This window comes from Medicago sativa, chromosome 2, assembly GCF_051527215.1.
Source record: "Medicago sativa cultivar Bolivia chromosome 2, Bolivia_mono, whole genome shotgun sequence".
Taxonomy (NCBI): Eukaryota; Viridiplantae; Streptophyta; class Magnoliopsida; order Fabales; family Fabaceae; genus Medicago; species Medicago sativa.
In genome coordinates this window covers 54,619,712-54,635,355 of record NC_140750.1, presented here as the reverse complement: position 1 = coordinate 54,635,355, position 15,644 = coordinate 54,619,712, and the positions used below count along the sequence as shown (strand labels likewise).

The 15,644-nt window shown below is 33.6% G+C and overlaps 2 protein-coding genes and 1 pseudogene across 2 annotated transcripts; 1 reads left to right on the top strand and 2 right to left on the bottom strand.

Annotated features, from left to right (window-relative positions):
• Window positions 1–435: 435 nt before the first annotated feature.
• LOC146948972 (F-box/FBD/LRR-repeat protein At3g14710-like) lies at window positions 436–6,545 on the top strand (annotated as a pseudogene).
• A 588-nt stretch (window positions 6,546–7,133) lies between these two features.
• On the bottom strand, window positions 7,134–13,086 carry LOC146948971 (elongation factor G, mitochondrial-like). The gene is made up of 9 exons (XM_085745104.1): window positions 12,929–13,086; window positions 10,739–10,813; window positions 10,166–10,261; window positions 8,888–8,949; window positions 8,733–8,799; window positions 8,109–8,147; window positions 7,925–7,976; window positions 7,739–7,818; window positions 7,134–7,563 (listed from the first exon to the last, which is right to left on the bottom strand). The coding sequence occupies exons 1-9, from the start codon at window positions 13,043–13,045 to the stop codon at window positions 7,468–7,470; spliced, it is 684 nt and encodes a 227-aa protein (XP_085601230.1). The 5' UTR covers window positions 13,046–13,086; the 3' UTR covers window positions 7,134–7,467.
• On the bottom strand, window positions 13,074–14,123 carry LOC146948970 (uncharacterized). Its single transcript, XM_085748458.1, has 4 exons — window positions 13,764–14,123; window positions 13,397–13,621; window positions 13,141–13,287; window positions 13,074–13,091 (listed from the first exon to the last, which is right to left on the bottom strand). The coding sequence occupies exons 1-4, from the start codon at window positions 14,121–14,123 to the stop codon at window positions 13,074–13,076; spliced, it is 750 nt and encodes a 249-aa protein (XP_085604584.1).
• Window positions 14,124–15,644: the final 1,521 nt, after the last annotated feature.

Genomic DNA, 15,644 nt, shown 5'->3' with positions numbered 1-15,644 from the left:
TGCATGTTTTTAAAATTCGATCGTTAGTTTATATCATATTGATTATCCATATAAAATTATACACAAATTTAAAATAATTTGATATGTAGACTCATTAAAATTAACGGTTTATGTGTTTTTATTTAACACCGTTCATCTTGATGGATTTCAATAACATGTCAATTGATTTTAAATTTGTTTTAAATTTTACTTGGATGTTGTATATGATATAAACTTACAATTCAACGGTCAAATTTGTAAGTTATGTATCGTTATACTTGGATGATTTATAATATAAACTTACAATTCAACGGTCAAATTTGTAAAATATACATCGACTTAATTGATATTGAGCGGTGTAATATTATATCGATGTAATTTTATCGCTCCTCAGATATAGGGAGATAACCTCAGAAAATAAAATACAGGGAGATAAATGTAGCAAATTCGGATTCCATGTATGTAGAGCAACTTCCAAGATTTGGGTTACCGTAACTGAATGCTATCACTAAGGAACTGAATACTAATACTAAGGAACCAGCAAAACGCTATCAAAACACTTAAATGTTTGTTAAGCAATAATGTTTGTGTGAATGCCATGAGACAGAAGAAGGAAAAAAACACACAATACTACACTAAGAAAGTTCTTTGTCTACAATTGCAGCAAGAAAGGGGATTATGATGAACATGGAGGGTGGTTCTACAAAGAAAAGAGCACTTGCGCCGCGGGAGGAAGACGCTATTGGTAGCAAGTTACCTGAATCAGTGATAACTAGAATTCTTTCTTTGCTTCCAACAAAAGAAGCTGTTAGGACTTGCGTGTTATCCAAGAGCTGGACAGATAGATGGAAATCTATCACAAACCTTCAATTTGATGACAGTGATTTATGCAATTATACTAACATTTGCACTTTCTGCAAAACAGAATGTATTAGTTGCTTCTACTATGAGAAAGTATGTTTTATTCTTACACTCTTCTTCTCTATATGATTACTTTTTTTTATATAAACCTATTATGTGATTTTCGATGTAGGATGATTGGACCGCGTGTGTTCGTTGTCATTTTAAAGGAGATTATAGATGGCGTTTAAAACTAGACCGAATTGTCATTGATTATGAGAGCTGTTTGAAAATTTTAAAAGGGAAAAAAGAGGAATGCTTTATAAATTTTGTGAACAAGGTTACTGATAACACTTCTTTAATTTTTTCAACCATTGGATTGGAAAGCTTTTCTTTTGTGATCTATAACAAACGTTGCGTATCACTTCAAAATACATGGATCTCTAGCATCTTGAAAAATAGGAGAGTCAAAAATCTTAGGATCCATTCATATTTTTATAAACTCCCCTTTTCTCCTGGTACATCCGATGATACAATAAAAGTTCCCACTACCTCCCTTCATTTTCAACAGCTAAAATTCCTCAACTTGTATGGAGTTTTTTTTGACATTGATCCCTCCAGTGACTCTATGAACCTTAATTTACCGCATGTCAAAAAGTTTGAGATCAGTAACTGCCATTGGTCAAAATATAAAGATGTTTTTGTACAAGCTCCCTTACTTGAAACTATTTCCGTAGGACAAGACGCTGATTTCTTTAGGGTGAAAACGCACAATCCATGTGCCCAATCAATCAAATTCAATGCTTTGAATGTTAAAGAATTTAGTTATTGTGGTTATGGTCTGTCACATAAAATTCATCTTCCTGTTTGTGATTCTGTAAAAATCACATTTTTAGAAGTTAGTAATGTAGAGTCAGAGATACGACGCATTCCTTTTACTCGTCTCCTTTTCCAACAATTCCATAAAGTCAAATGTATCAAATTTGAGGACTTCCCCTTAGAGTTGGAGGTAAGCATATATTTTATATGATTTTTTTCTACTACATGGAACTGTCTATGTTTGGTTATCTTGATTAACGCTTGCACACTTCATTTTACTTTCACAAAATAAGCGTTTCTTTATCTCATGCTCATGCAGGCTCTACCTCTAGACTATTTACCTGTATTTTCAATGTTGAGTCATTTGGAGCTTGGCTTAGTTACTAATATTGAAGTTATTATAGGCTTTCTTCAAAACTCACCGGTTCTAAAAACACTAGTTCTGAAGAAGGTTAGTAATAGTAATCGATATTTTTAAATGAAAGTAGCAATGCAACTTTTGCTGTACTGTTTTCATACAAGTTTTGTGACTATTTGCTCAACGATTTTCTTTTCGTTCTACTTTCTTTGCTTTTGACTAGTCTTATTTGTACTTGGTTTGATCGTTAATCAATAGGGAGTACCCAAATTCGCAAAAGAGATCCAGAAATCCATTGTTGTGCCTGGTTGTTTGGTCTCTTCTCTCCGAGATGTGAAATTTGGAAAAGCTAATGGAGAGGAGCATGAACTGATTTTAGTCAAACTTTTTATTGAAAATGGTATGATGCTGGAGAGGATGGCTTTCTCCTTCCCAATTCAAAAATTTAATTCAAAGGTTTTGAAAGAATTTAAGGAGAAGTTGTACTCATTTAATAAATGTTCGTCTTTTGTTATCGTTGAGATGTCATATGATTATTAAGTTACAGAACTAAGACAATGTTGCTTACTATATGTTTTTATATGATACGAGTATGCACCTGCAAGTTTTTATTATTATGCTGACCTTTACACAAATAGTATGGTTGAGGATGCAAGAGGTCTTAATAATGCAAGAAAATATGTATATCATGCCATCACCAGAAGCTAAAAAGAGAAAACAGTGATATGATCAAACAGGACCTATACAATCATAGTAAAAAAAGTGTGTGAACATGCTTTGTAAGTGGACCACTAAATCTCATCATCTTGTACAATCATAGTCAAAACAAATTAACATACAAAGTATTATTGGTAATGTCCTTTTTCTGTTATGTTGGTTAGTAAAAGTTTTTCTAGTAGTACCTCAGATTAATTTTTAGTTTTGTTTCATTCATGATACACAGATTTACCTATGCTTTAAAAACCACTAGATACATTTGTACTTCTATCCAACATGAAGCACACGAAGTGCTATTAAGTTTCAGATAATTTGTCACCAGTTGCATTGAATTTCCAAACATATCCCAAAGCTAATTTTCTAGCAACATTGCAATTTGAAACACTACTAAGATTTGAGTCATGAGTTGTTGAAATTTTAATATCAGTCATCAAGTTATGCATATCCAACATAAATTGGAAAAAACATATATGCATTTGATCTAACTATGCATGAATATAGGAAGAGGCTCCTTGGAGACTAATTTACTACTTATCTAACTCACCAATGGAAATTACTTCAATGGTATTGATATCAAACATTTCCAAATATTAATCAAGTTCATGAGGATGAACCATAACAAAGTAGGAATTGTTAGAAACATTAGAATTAAACAACCAATATGAATATAAGAAAATATAACTCAATCAAATGTACAAATTAGAGTTGCAAAGGAACCAAACTAATAAAAGAGATTCAGTCTCATCCCAAATGTGGAAATGAATTTTGATTGCATTGCAGCAACATTGATTTCATAGCCGTTGTTATTTGTCATATTAGATACTCACTCATAGCCGTTGTTATTTGTTATATTAGATACTCACAATTTTAATTTTTTTTTTTTTGGTGGTGACCGGGGTTTGAATCCCGGACCTTGCATATATTATGCTTTGTCCCTACCAACTGAGCTAAGCTCACGAGGACACTCACAATTTTGATTTGTATGCATTGATCAATGAAAACAACGTCCGATAAAAATCAACGTTACTAAGCCTTTACGTACAAAGCTTGAGCTATGAAATGGATGACGACACTTGAGTAAATGAGTTACATTTTCTCTGTTTTACAAACCACACGATGTGGGACTTATTGCTTTTACTAACTCATTCATGGTACTCCATATAGTTATCTTTTTATTTTTGTGCAAATCTATAAATTGGATATGCTATTATAAGCTCAACTCCGTTTTGTTGAATATCACAACTACAACATACTGAAATTTACCTATCAAACACATACACCGTACATGGACACTGACACAAATAATACTTTGAGAAAATGACACAATTCAATTTAATCATAATGTCAGGGTTGTGTCGGACACCGAACACCCTTTCGATCATAATTGTCTGTGCCTCAAAAAAAATTACACTGCAAATCAACGAACATCAACGTTTACATGAGCTATCAACCATGGAAGTAAGTTCAAACCCTAATTAAACATAAATATAGTTCATATAAAAAATAAAAATCACATAAACAACCATAAATTCTACACACCACAATATCACAACAATAGGTTAAAATTAAAATAAAAAATTGGAAAAATAATTACAAATCTTTTCATCCTCAGTTGGAGCCCTAATTGTCATATATATGCGTTTGCTTTGAATTAATAAAATATTGCCAGTTGTAGGTGCAGCTGAAGAAAGAAATGTTAACTACAACCAATCACATAAGAATATAAAACCCCACTCAAGTGTACAAATAAGACTAGCAGTGGGAAAAAAACAAATCATAGAGATAGAAGAAAATTCAGTCTCATCCAAAATGTGGAAAGGAAGAGAGACAGAAAAACGAAAGCATTGCTCTGAAAAATTTGATTTCATTACAATAGTGACAATTTCATTGCATGTCAGAAAAAGTCTGATAGGCCAAACCGCAAGTGCACGGTCTATCAAAGTAATAGTAGTAAAAGAGTATCGTTCCGCTAGGGAGTTGTTCAATCTAATTAACTTTAAAAGAATGAATAGAGGAGAAAAGAGTTTTATAAGAGGAGGTTCAATTGTTGAAAGTAAATAACAATTAATAAAAATAGCCTTGGGATTATTGGTTCATCATAATAACAAACCCTTCACAAGACAAGACTTTAACTTCTAATTTCATGGTTTACACCTTAATTTCTAAAGACCGGTTTCCCTTAGCCCCTCACCTTTCCGATGAAAGTCCGGTGAGAGTTTACTCCTAGTAACCAAGCCTATTTCGCTGACTTGATTACTAGAAGATGCTTATAAGGATTGAAACTACTTGTGTCTCAATAATTGCAAAGACTATTTCGCTGCCTTTGCAATTATTGTCTAGATTCACTTGTTCCAACATCAAAGCTCCGCTCTCGCTTTATGAATTGATGTTTGGGATAATGGATTAACAATTATCAAACCCTCCACTTTTGCTTCTACAGTTTGATAATTGTTAATTCATGTTAAAACGGTGAATCTAAATTAGAAATTACGGTTACATAAAATTAGGGTTAAAGCTTGGTTCGATTAGGATTATGTCATTAGACTTATCCAATAATCCCAAGACAAGAGAAGTCTACTCACTCATGTTCATCGTAGACATGGGCGAAGAAGAGAGAAAACAATAAAATAAATTGCGAAAGAAAGTAAGGTAATAAAAAGAACTTTATTAAAATAATTGTAACTAAAATATTCTAAGCAAAGGTGAATGTTTATGATGGAGAGCCACTCTATTTATAGCTTTACAATTGACTTAAAATCTAAGCAACTATAAGGGCAAATCAGTAAAGCTGCAACAGGGTGACTTGGGCTTGAAGAAAAGCAGCAAAAGAGCATCCTGGAGGGTGGCACGGGCCGTGCCAAGCTTCTGACTTGGTAGAGACATATTTTTGTCTCGTATCTTCGTATTTTCGCACTGTATTTGCTCCAGTCCTCTTTCTTTTGCTCCAAGACACCTTCCACCATATATTCGTTCCTAAAATAAAATAAAAAGCAATTTAAAGTAAAATATTCAAAAAAGAAATAAATATGCAATAAAATAAAATCAAATCTAAATAAAACTAAACTAAATAATGCATTAAATTAGACTAAATTATGACTCATCAAAGTCAATGCGTGAGACTTAGTGTGCATGGACTTTGTCCGACAAGCTATAAAATGAACATTACTGACAGGAGAGTTAACTTACAACATTAAGTATTTCATTCCATGCCTCTCCCTCTACGTTAGACATTACTTTTATAGATAATTTATCTTCTTTGTTTTACAAACCACCCGATGTGGGGCTTTATTAGTTTATTGTTTTTTATCAATTCATTCACGGTAGTCCATAGTTATCTTTTTATTTTGAAGAGCACTAGCTATAGTTGTTGGTCAACTTGGATGTGGGTTATTTTGATCTTAGGAAAATGCCAATCAATATTGTAAAAATCGTGAATATGGGGAATTGTATGGATACATGTGTTTACTGTACCAATAGGGAATGATTAACGCAACTTTTTTAGTGTAACAAAGCAAAGGAGATGTGGATGGAGGCTGGATTGTGGAAAATAATTAATGAGAGAATCGATAGGAAGGCACTTTTCTTTGAGCAACTCGATTTTCTGTCACAAAGTAAATTGGACATGTTTATCACAATATTATGGAGCATTTGGAGACGACAAAACGACAGATTGTGGAAGGATAAGGAAACAAGGCTTGTTGAAGCTTTGTGCTTGGCGCATGAGCTGCTACATCAATGGAAAGGAAGATTGCAGGGCGAGAGGAAGGGAGGATTTTGCAGCATGAAATATAGAAGAATTTTACTGTTGTTCTTGTTTGGCCTGCTGCAGTAACAGAAATGAGCAGTGCCGTTGGAGGGGCAAAAGATGCAAGATGGGAGCTTTGAGGCGGGTGAGGTAAAGTGCAACGTGGATGCCGCAATTTTCCAAGCTAGAAACAGTTTTAGTACTGTTTTTGCAAACCAAGTCCAAATGATGGGAAATAATGGGATATAAGGCAAGCTCTACTTTTTGCTCATGGAACTAGGATTTACTAGATATCAAACTAGTGGTGGAGAACACCTAGTCTTAGGTCGGAGTTTGGTGCTATTCTATGTGCATGCAAAACTACTTCATTTTCTTTTCCAAACTTTAGAATAACTTTTGCAAGGAGACAAGCCAACAATGTGCTCACTTGTTAGCCAGAGCAGCATTATCATACGTAGTCGTCGTTGTTTTTTTTATTACATTCCATTTTGTATTGAGTACTTTGATTAATGAAATAAGCTAACTTTGTTACCGTCTAGAAAATATCACTAAATTTAAGTTACTCCTTTAATTGTCAAGTTTGACTATTTCACAAAGATAAAATAAATAAATGAAGGAGAAGAATAAATTTAACCTTAGTAACTACGGATGTATATTGTCAAAAAAAGAAAATACTGTTGGTGTATTCTCTCATTAAACAAATGCAAAGAATAATAACTTGCAAGTGTTGTAAATTTTACTCCCTCTATTTCGCAATACTTGTCACTTTTGAAGAATTTACACATACCAAGAAATCAAATAAATTATGTTATTTTTGATGAAATTTTGTTTTCTATAATAACCTTAACTATTTATTATTTCATTATATTATTTCTCTCTCTACAACAACGGTCAAGCCTTATCTCCATAAATTAGGCCTACTTATTAATTAGATGGGGGACAACTAAAGTTACACAGGAAACCAAAAGTTAAAATCTTTTTGGACAATTATCACAGGACAGAGTATAATTTAACATTTGAGTAATCCAGAGATGCTTTTCATCAATACCAATCGTCCTTTGCCTCCATAAACCTTGACAAATGGTAAATACGCATCGCCTTTACCCTGATAAGAACATCAAATTTGTCACAGATTAGAAAGGTAAAATGAATAAACTACAGCCTTCCCGGTCCTCAAACCAACTCGTAAAGTAGGATCCGGTCCTTGGAAGGCATTAAGAGATTTTGAAAACTAAAAGCAATACACAAGAAGAAAATACAAAAAAGGTGAAACTACTTACTTGCACATCAGAATCACTTGCGACCAACTCAGAAACTTCAATAGAAGTCATTTTATAACTTACTAACCCATCAGTAAAGCCTGATTAATATAATTAATACAAAAAAAAGACTGTCACATAAACATTTGTTTCACATAGGTGCAGTTTTTCTAAACACATTACGACGGCTATGGCAAGAATAAGAACCTGGTGCATTAAAGACAGCAACTATTTCCCCAGCATTAGCCTCTTCAATTACCTGCCAATTTCATAGAAGTATACCAGTTAGAATTTTAGAAGAGATATGGCAGAACAATTCTAAAAAAGTTCTCAAAAGACATTCGATTGAATGGGAAGATCAAATAATCATGGTGAAAATCTTAAGACTAACCTTAAACACATCATTACACTTCCGAAACAAATGAGGAACCTGCATTTACAGAAAACAAAGGCTTCAGCCACAAAATCACTAATCTCAAAGTGTAATAAATGAAAGCAGAGACATGAAAATGATCTTATGAGCTAAAACTAGTATTTGTCTTTGTCATAGCAATATTTTTAGAAAATAGTATAAAATGATGTGACAAGACTTGAATATGCAAGAGGATAACATTAGAAGATTGGTTAAACATTAGAAGTAGGATAAGTTTCTTGAAAAAGTGATGTGACAAGTCTTGAATCCATGCACTTATTGTTAAGACTTGAATCCATGCACTTATTGTTAAGACTTGAATCCATGGACTAGAAAGAAATAGATAATCTTCCCATAATTTTGTATATCTTTGTAACTTATTCTTCCCATGACATAAATTAATTTCATCATCAGAGTTTGAAAAACATATCATAAATGCAATCTTGAATTGAGTCGTACATTCATAAAAAATGAACAAATTGTGCGACAAAAAACCAAGATTAGGTAGCATAGAAAAAAAATAAAAGCAGATTTGCAACGCAAAACACAATGTGCACAAGACCAACACAATCAAACAAGAATAGTGAGGAGCCTTAAACTTACCTCAAACGTCTTGTCAGTGTTAACGTTTGTAATAAAATCCCCTTTCCGAATGACACCCTCATAGATTCTTCACCCAATAAAAAAAAAAAAAGATCAACATATACATAAGACAACAATTTGAAGTAAGATTTAACCATATTTAAAGGCCAGGGTACCTTAGATATGTTACTTGACCATACTCCCTCTTCATTGTGATGGACAATGCCACAAGGGTATGCTGTTAAAATAGCCCAATAATATTCTTTTTAGTAGATTAAAAGATAGCATAACAACCATGTTTATCAAGATTATGTGGAACACTGCAGTATCTGCTATATTGTGGTGCGTAGGAATAAAGAATGTAGAAGTGTGCAGTCTTTTATACATAGAAGATAGAACCCTAAGTTTGTCTCGGAGATTACAAAACTGAACATTGGGAATGGCTTTGTGAGAACATCAGCAATCTGAGTCCCAGCAAGAACATGCGTCACAACAAGAGAATTGACACATACCTTTTCTCAAACAAAGAACAAATCATGTTCCATATGTTTGGTTCTTCAATGCCGAATCAGGTTATGACTCAAAGCAACAGTGCTTTGGTTGTCACAGTAAATAAGGTTAAGATAGGGATGAACCACCAACTTTGGACCAAGACTTAAGAATGACCCAGAAGTAGATCGCACTTTATGTTACATCAGAGGCCCAATCAACATCACAGTAGGCTTGCAAACTTGTGGAAGACAAAGGAGAAGCATTACACACAACTAAACGATGATCCAGAACCCTTCCTTTGAGGTATCGATCGAGTGACTCTTCAGGGGTTGAGCCACAAACGGGCACACTTTATTAAAAGCATATCCAACTTCTAGTCTAGTTGTAGTCACATGCTGCAGTGCTCCAACTATGGTCATGTTGGTGGCAAGATCTTCCATGTATTCTAAAGTCTAAACCAAACTGAGACAGCTTAGGTTTTTCTTAGGGAAGGAGGTAGAGACCATATCTTCTTTCTGAAGTAACCTCTGATATACTTGGCCGGAGAAATAAAGAGATGTGATTAACCTCTATACCAAGAAAGTATCATTCGTCATGACCAAGCTATTTTAGAGCAAAGACAACATTATCATAACATACTTTAATATGTATATCACGATTTACATATACTGATGCATCTAATTTGGATATTTTTTTAGAGCAAAGACAACATTATCATAACATACTTTAATATGTATATCACGATTTACATATACTGATGCATCTAATTTGGATTTTTTTTTTTGGTACGGGCAATAAGCTTATAATGTTATTGCAAATGTATTAATAAGTCAGATATTGATATTTCCTGTTTCTAGTGAATCTAATCTAAATATTCAAGAAACTGATGTCAAGTTAAAACCTCAAATTACAATTTCTGACAATTAAGAAAACAAAGAAAAAAGTTTCTTTAAATCTGGCACCTTTTCCCCATGCTTAGATTGGTCAAGAGTATAATTACTAGCTTCAATTGGACACGGCAAATAATTAATTACACCATCCAAAAGTAGTTGTAGCCCCTGCACCAGCCAGCAACATCAAAAAAAATGAAAAATAAAGAACTGATAAAACACAATATTACGAGCTGGCTTGTATGCATTATTCAAACCAAAATCAATGTTATCAAATAGTCTTTTAAAATATAAATCCAATGAGCTTGCATTCAATATAGAATGTTCAAGTTTGATCATATTGATAATTAATTAGTGTTTTGAAATGCCTAAGTGTGTATGCATGTGAGAGAATATTATGGGGGGTTTGAAATTTGAAAGCAAGGATGAAACTTTTGTTTTTTTTTTTTTTAAGAAGCAAAACTAACCCAAATTGTCATTGGGGAGAATCTAATCTGAGACCTTGAGAGGAGTACAATCTAAGGTCCCAAGCCAACAAGAAGAAAGAAAAGAAAAGGTAGACAATGCACATGAATTCAAAGTTAAAGAAAAAGAAAACATACAACACAAAATGCAAATATGAATTCAAGGTAATTCAACTATTACCTTATTATATTGGAAAGTATTACCCATGAATGCTGGTATAAACTTCCGTGCTATGGTGGCCCTACGAACTGCATTCTACACACAAAATAACAGCAATTAAAAAGTATTTAAAAATATATATATTTGGGGGTGGGACTATGTAACATGATTTAAGTAGTATTGAACTAGAAGTATTAGTGAATTAAATTATTTTAAATATTATTTTTATCTTGTCAAAAAATATTAGTTTTATTTTATGTTGGTTTACTATTTTATCCATAATTGTTGTACTTGTTGTGAATCCGATGAAAATCACACCAATAAAAACTTTGTGTGGAGCAAGTAATAATCAAGGAACCAAAACAAAGTGTATGAAAATTATAAACACAAACAAAGGTAGAAAAACAACGAGAGAAAGAAAGAGAGAACACACGAAATTTGTTTACTCAGTTCGGTCCAAATTGACCTAGTTTTGGGGAGAGAGCAGCCTTCCGTTTCACTATAATGATGAGTAACTTTACAAAAGAGATATTAATGGGTTACAAGAATAAGTCTCCAGGCTAATTCTACCCAAAGCCCCAATCTCTTCTCGTGACCAAGAGACTCAATCCTAATAGTGTTTCCCAAGGTGAATCAACCCAACCCTAGTGTTTGTTGCCAAGAGCCAACTCTATACAAACCCTAGTTTGTGTTTGTTTATAAACCCTTGTTCTGCCCCTTCTATCTTCAGGTTTCATCTGATACAAGGTCTATATTTATAGTAAAATCAATCCCTCATAAATTGGAACAAAATCAGGCCCATAAAAATACGTTTTATTTTTATGCATCAGCGTAAAATCGTACTACGATTTTCCAGATCGTACTACAATTTTTCCAGAATGGAAGTGCCATATCTGGTCAAAAAATCGTACTACGATTTTCCACATCATGCTACGATTTTGACAGCTTCCAGACTTCAATTTTGAGTCACTTTTACAACAGTACTTAAGCTTACCTTTGTGGCTCATATGAAATAGAGTGAGTCGCTTCACTCCCCTGTTTTTACGAAGTATAAGTTGAAAAATAAACGGAATCATTTCGCTCCTTATTTTACTCATTTTTAACAACTTCATTTTCTATATTCTATAAACTATCATTTTCTATATTCTATAAACTATATAAGTAACATTACACGTTTTTTTTCTAACTATGTAATTTTCACATTCTCTTCTCTAATACACTCATCTTCTACATTCATTTTTGAAAACATTGATTGTGATCTTGCGAACTTTGAGAGTTACTCGGATTAGGGTATCTTAAAACATTAGAGTGTGATATTATTATAGGCTTCTTCAATTGAGGATTTTCTTCATTTATTTTGTTTACCTTCAATTGACATCTTGTCAAGAGTCAAAGGAGGATCAAAGTTGAGTAACTTATACGATCGAAGGAGGTTCAAAGGGCTGAGTAGCTCATCGTATAAAAGGAAACTCAAGGATTAATTTGCTCTTCGCATTGCTTGGACAAGTGTAATTGATTTGAAGGGTTGAAGGTTGATTCTTAAGAGTCTAGAGTCGGGTCACATCAAAGAATTGGTGAAGGATTGAGGTTCTAAGTAGAAAATTCAAGGCTAAGGGAGCAATATTTGCTGTACATATTGTATCAAATACTGGGTTTTCAATATTCAACAAAACTCCATTGACATATGTCTTTAGGAGTGGAGTGGCCCACGAGTGAGGATGGTGTGGGTGAACCATTATAAATATTTGTGTTCTTTCTCTCTATCCATTAACTCTTTTAATTTCAATTGTTTGATGGATTCAATTTTTGGTTGAAAATTGTTTTTCCATAAACCTAATTTTTTTTTTATAGATTTGATACAAACCCAATTGAAGGTTTAATCTTATGGAAAATTAAATTTTATCAAAAGGGGTTCTAACAATTCATCTCGTTATCCTTCACCATCACCAAAGCCGCTAGATAATGATCCACTTGCGGATGCTTTTCGCAATGAAATTATTGACTTGCAATCAACTTACACCGTTCATAAGACAATATGTGAAAGGAAAAGAGTTCACATCTAGGATGCTCAAACTTGAAGATCGTCAACACTTTAAGACAATATGTTGATAAACTATTTTTTAGAAGTAAAACATATGACGAATCTTCGCAAAATGTAAACCAAGTGATTAACATGTAAAACTCCTATAAATTTTTTTGTTAACAACACACCTCAAGATCAGTTGCTGATATGGGCTTATCACTGCAAAAAGCTTCAGCAAGTTTTTTGTCCACCTTTGACACAGTTTCTATGAGTTCACGCCTCTTTTCTGAGACCAAGGCTTTCATATCTGCAGGAACTTCTTCAAAAACTTCATCAATGGCAACCTTTTGTCTGCAATAAGCAACATTTGAGTAACTTGAAGAATAAACACATGTATAACCAATGTAGAAGTTTCAGAAACAAACCGATTTAACCCATTAAAATAATAGGCCTTTAATTGCACGAGATCAATAAGTCCCTTAAAATTATCTTTTAAACCTATTGGAACTTGGACTGCAGCAGTGTGATGTTTAAGCTTTGATCTTGCCTGAAAAATAAAGCAAAATGGTCGAAAAATGAAAACAACAACTTGAACTTGAATTATATAGCAACACTGAGTAAGAAATATAGAAAATCTCCAATAATATGAAGTTTACCTGATCTAAAACTTCCCAGGGATTTGCTCCATTGTGGTCAAGTTTGTTAATATATACAAGTCTTGGAAGTTTATATCTTCTCATTGTCTTATCAAGAATAATAGATTTGCTTTGCACCCCACCAACACTACAAAGAACAAGAATGCCACAGTCAAAAGCACGCAAAGCCTTCTCAACCTCAGGAGTGAAATAAGTAGCAGGATAAAGTGTGTGAATTATGTTAATCTGCAAGAACAGGAATTATATTTCAAGTATGAACTTAGCCCTCAAAACACTCTCATTCCAAACTTACAGACACATAATTTGAGACATGGGAATTTGTAAAAATGACAATGACTATGAGACTGAAGCAGTAGTATATTATTACCATATTGTTTTTCCAGCGGAGAGAATTGATATCTGACCGCGTCTCATTTATATACCGCCACGTCTGTTCCAAAAAATTCAGATAGTCTATTTCTCTAATCTCCTCTGTACTCCTACTAGTCTTTTCCCTCTTACCGAAAACCCTAGGTTGACTAGTTTTTTCCATCTGAAACTTGCGGCTATCTTTGGGCCTCCCATTGCACCTACCTTCCACTAATCTATTGCCACTGAGCATCGAGATCCAGATATTACGCTGCGGCTCCGCTGACTCCGAAAAGTGACGGAGGTAGACAGTGGAGGAAGATGGCGGGGTTGTGGAGGCGAGTAGGCGCTCCAAGGAGGACTTGGAGAAACGAGCCATCATGATGGTTGGTGTTAGCAGAAGATATTTTGTTTGTACCGTTTCTGTAGAATATGGGGATACACGTAAAACCCTAGTGAGTGCAAATATGGCGTTAAGCAATAAGAAATAAATCCAAATTATTTATAAGATGTAGCCAATGAGTTTATAGCATGTGATTTATAAGCTATCTTTTAGCAGATAAGTTAGTTAATTGAATTTACACTGTTCTATAAAATTAGTGGTTGAAGTAATTTATAAATATAAAAAGACATAAAAAAATGTACATTTAATTAAGTATTTAATTTTTTCAATAAAGACCATAGGGGTAAAATTGAGATTTAAAGTGATAAGCTATAAGTTATTTGAATTAACTTGTCACATAAAAAATAAGTTATAAGCTCGTGAGAAAGTGATCGTTACTAAACGGTTCTTGTTTAGTCAAATGAGCTTATAAGAAATAAGTTATAAGTTCAAAAAACCGTTGGAAAACTCGCATATTCTTAAATCGCCTATATGCCGATTTCGACTAAAAAGATAATTATTTTTAGGTGTGCAATGACCAAGAAAATTAATCTTTTTCCTTATCATAACGGTGACATGGTGGTCGATTATAGGTGATTAATTTGTTAAATTCTGTTACTAGTCACTTTGTTTACTTAAGGTATTTACATTTTAAATAATCGGAGGGGATACTGGATAGGCTAAATCTACATATTTCCCCCCTCTGGTATGTGACCATCTCCCAAAAATTATATGTTAGTAAGTTGCTCAGTAATTTATCTTATCCATGGTAGATAGTTATGAATAGAAACGAGTAATTCATGAAAAATTAACTTGAGATAAAGTTAACTTGTAAAAAGTGATAAATAATCAATAAGGATACTAAAAAAAGAGGACAAAACCTTACACACAATGCAATAGGCAATATCACCATTAAACTGCTTCCTCTCGGTGGTGGATAAGGTGGGAAAGGTGGAAATGCAGCAATTTGTTTATTGGAGGGTGAATTGGTTTTTTGCGATCGGTTCTTGCAGCGTTACCGATATTCTATTTGTCTCTCTTTAAAGCTCCATCAGGAATTATCACAATGATAAAAACTATTAACAAACAATTTCTATAGGGCAGGACTGAGGAATCTAGGAAAGTAAATTGGGTTAGATGGGACAAGTTGTCTGCCGACAAAGAGTTTAAGGGTCTGAGCATAAAAATTTGAGGGGTTTCAACATATCTCTCTTGGGAAAATGGTGTTAGAGAGTGAAAAATGAGAGAAATAGTCTTTGGCTTGTCTCAGGAACAAATATGGAGAGAAGTTTGGCGGAGTGGAGGGAGGGGGCAGGAATAGTTCTTTGTGGTGGAGGGATGTGTATGCGGAGGAGAGAGGGAGCAAGAGGTTTAACAAAGAATGGTCTGTATAGAGTATTAAGAAGGTGGTGTGGGAATGGCAAAGATACATATTTTTGGGAGGAAGTATGGAAGGGGGGAGAGGAATGTAGTAAGAGTATAATAGCTTGTTTTCTATATCGTTGGATAATGAGAGTA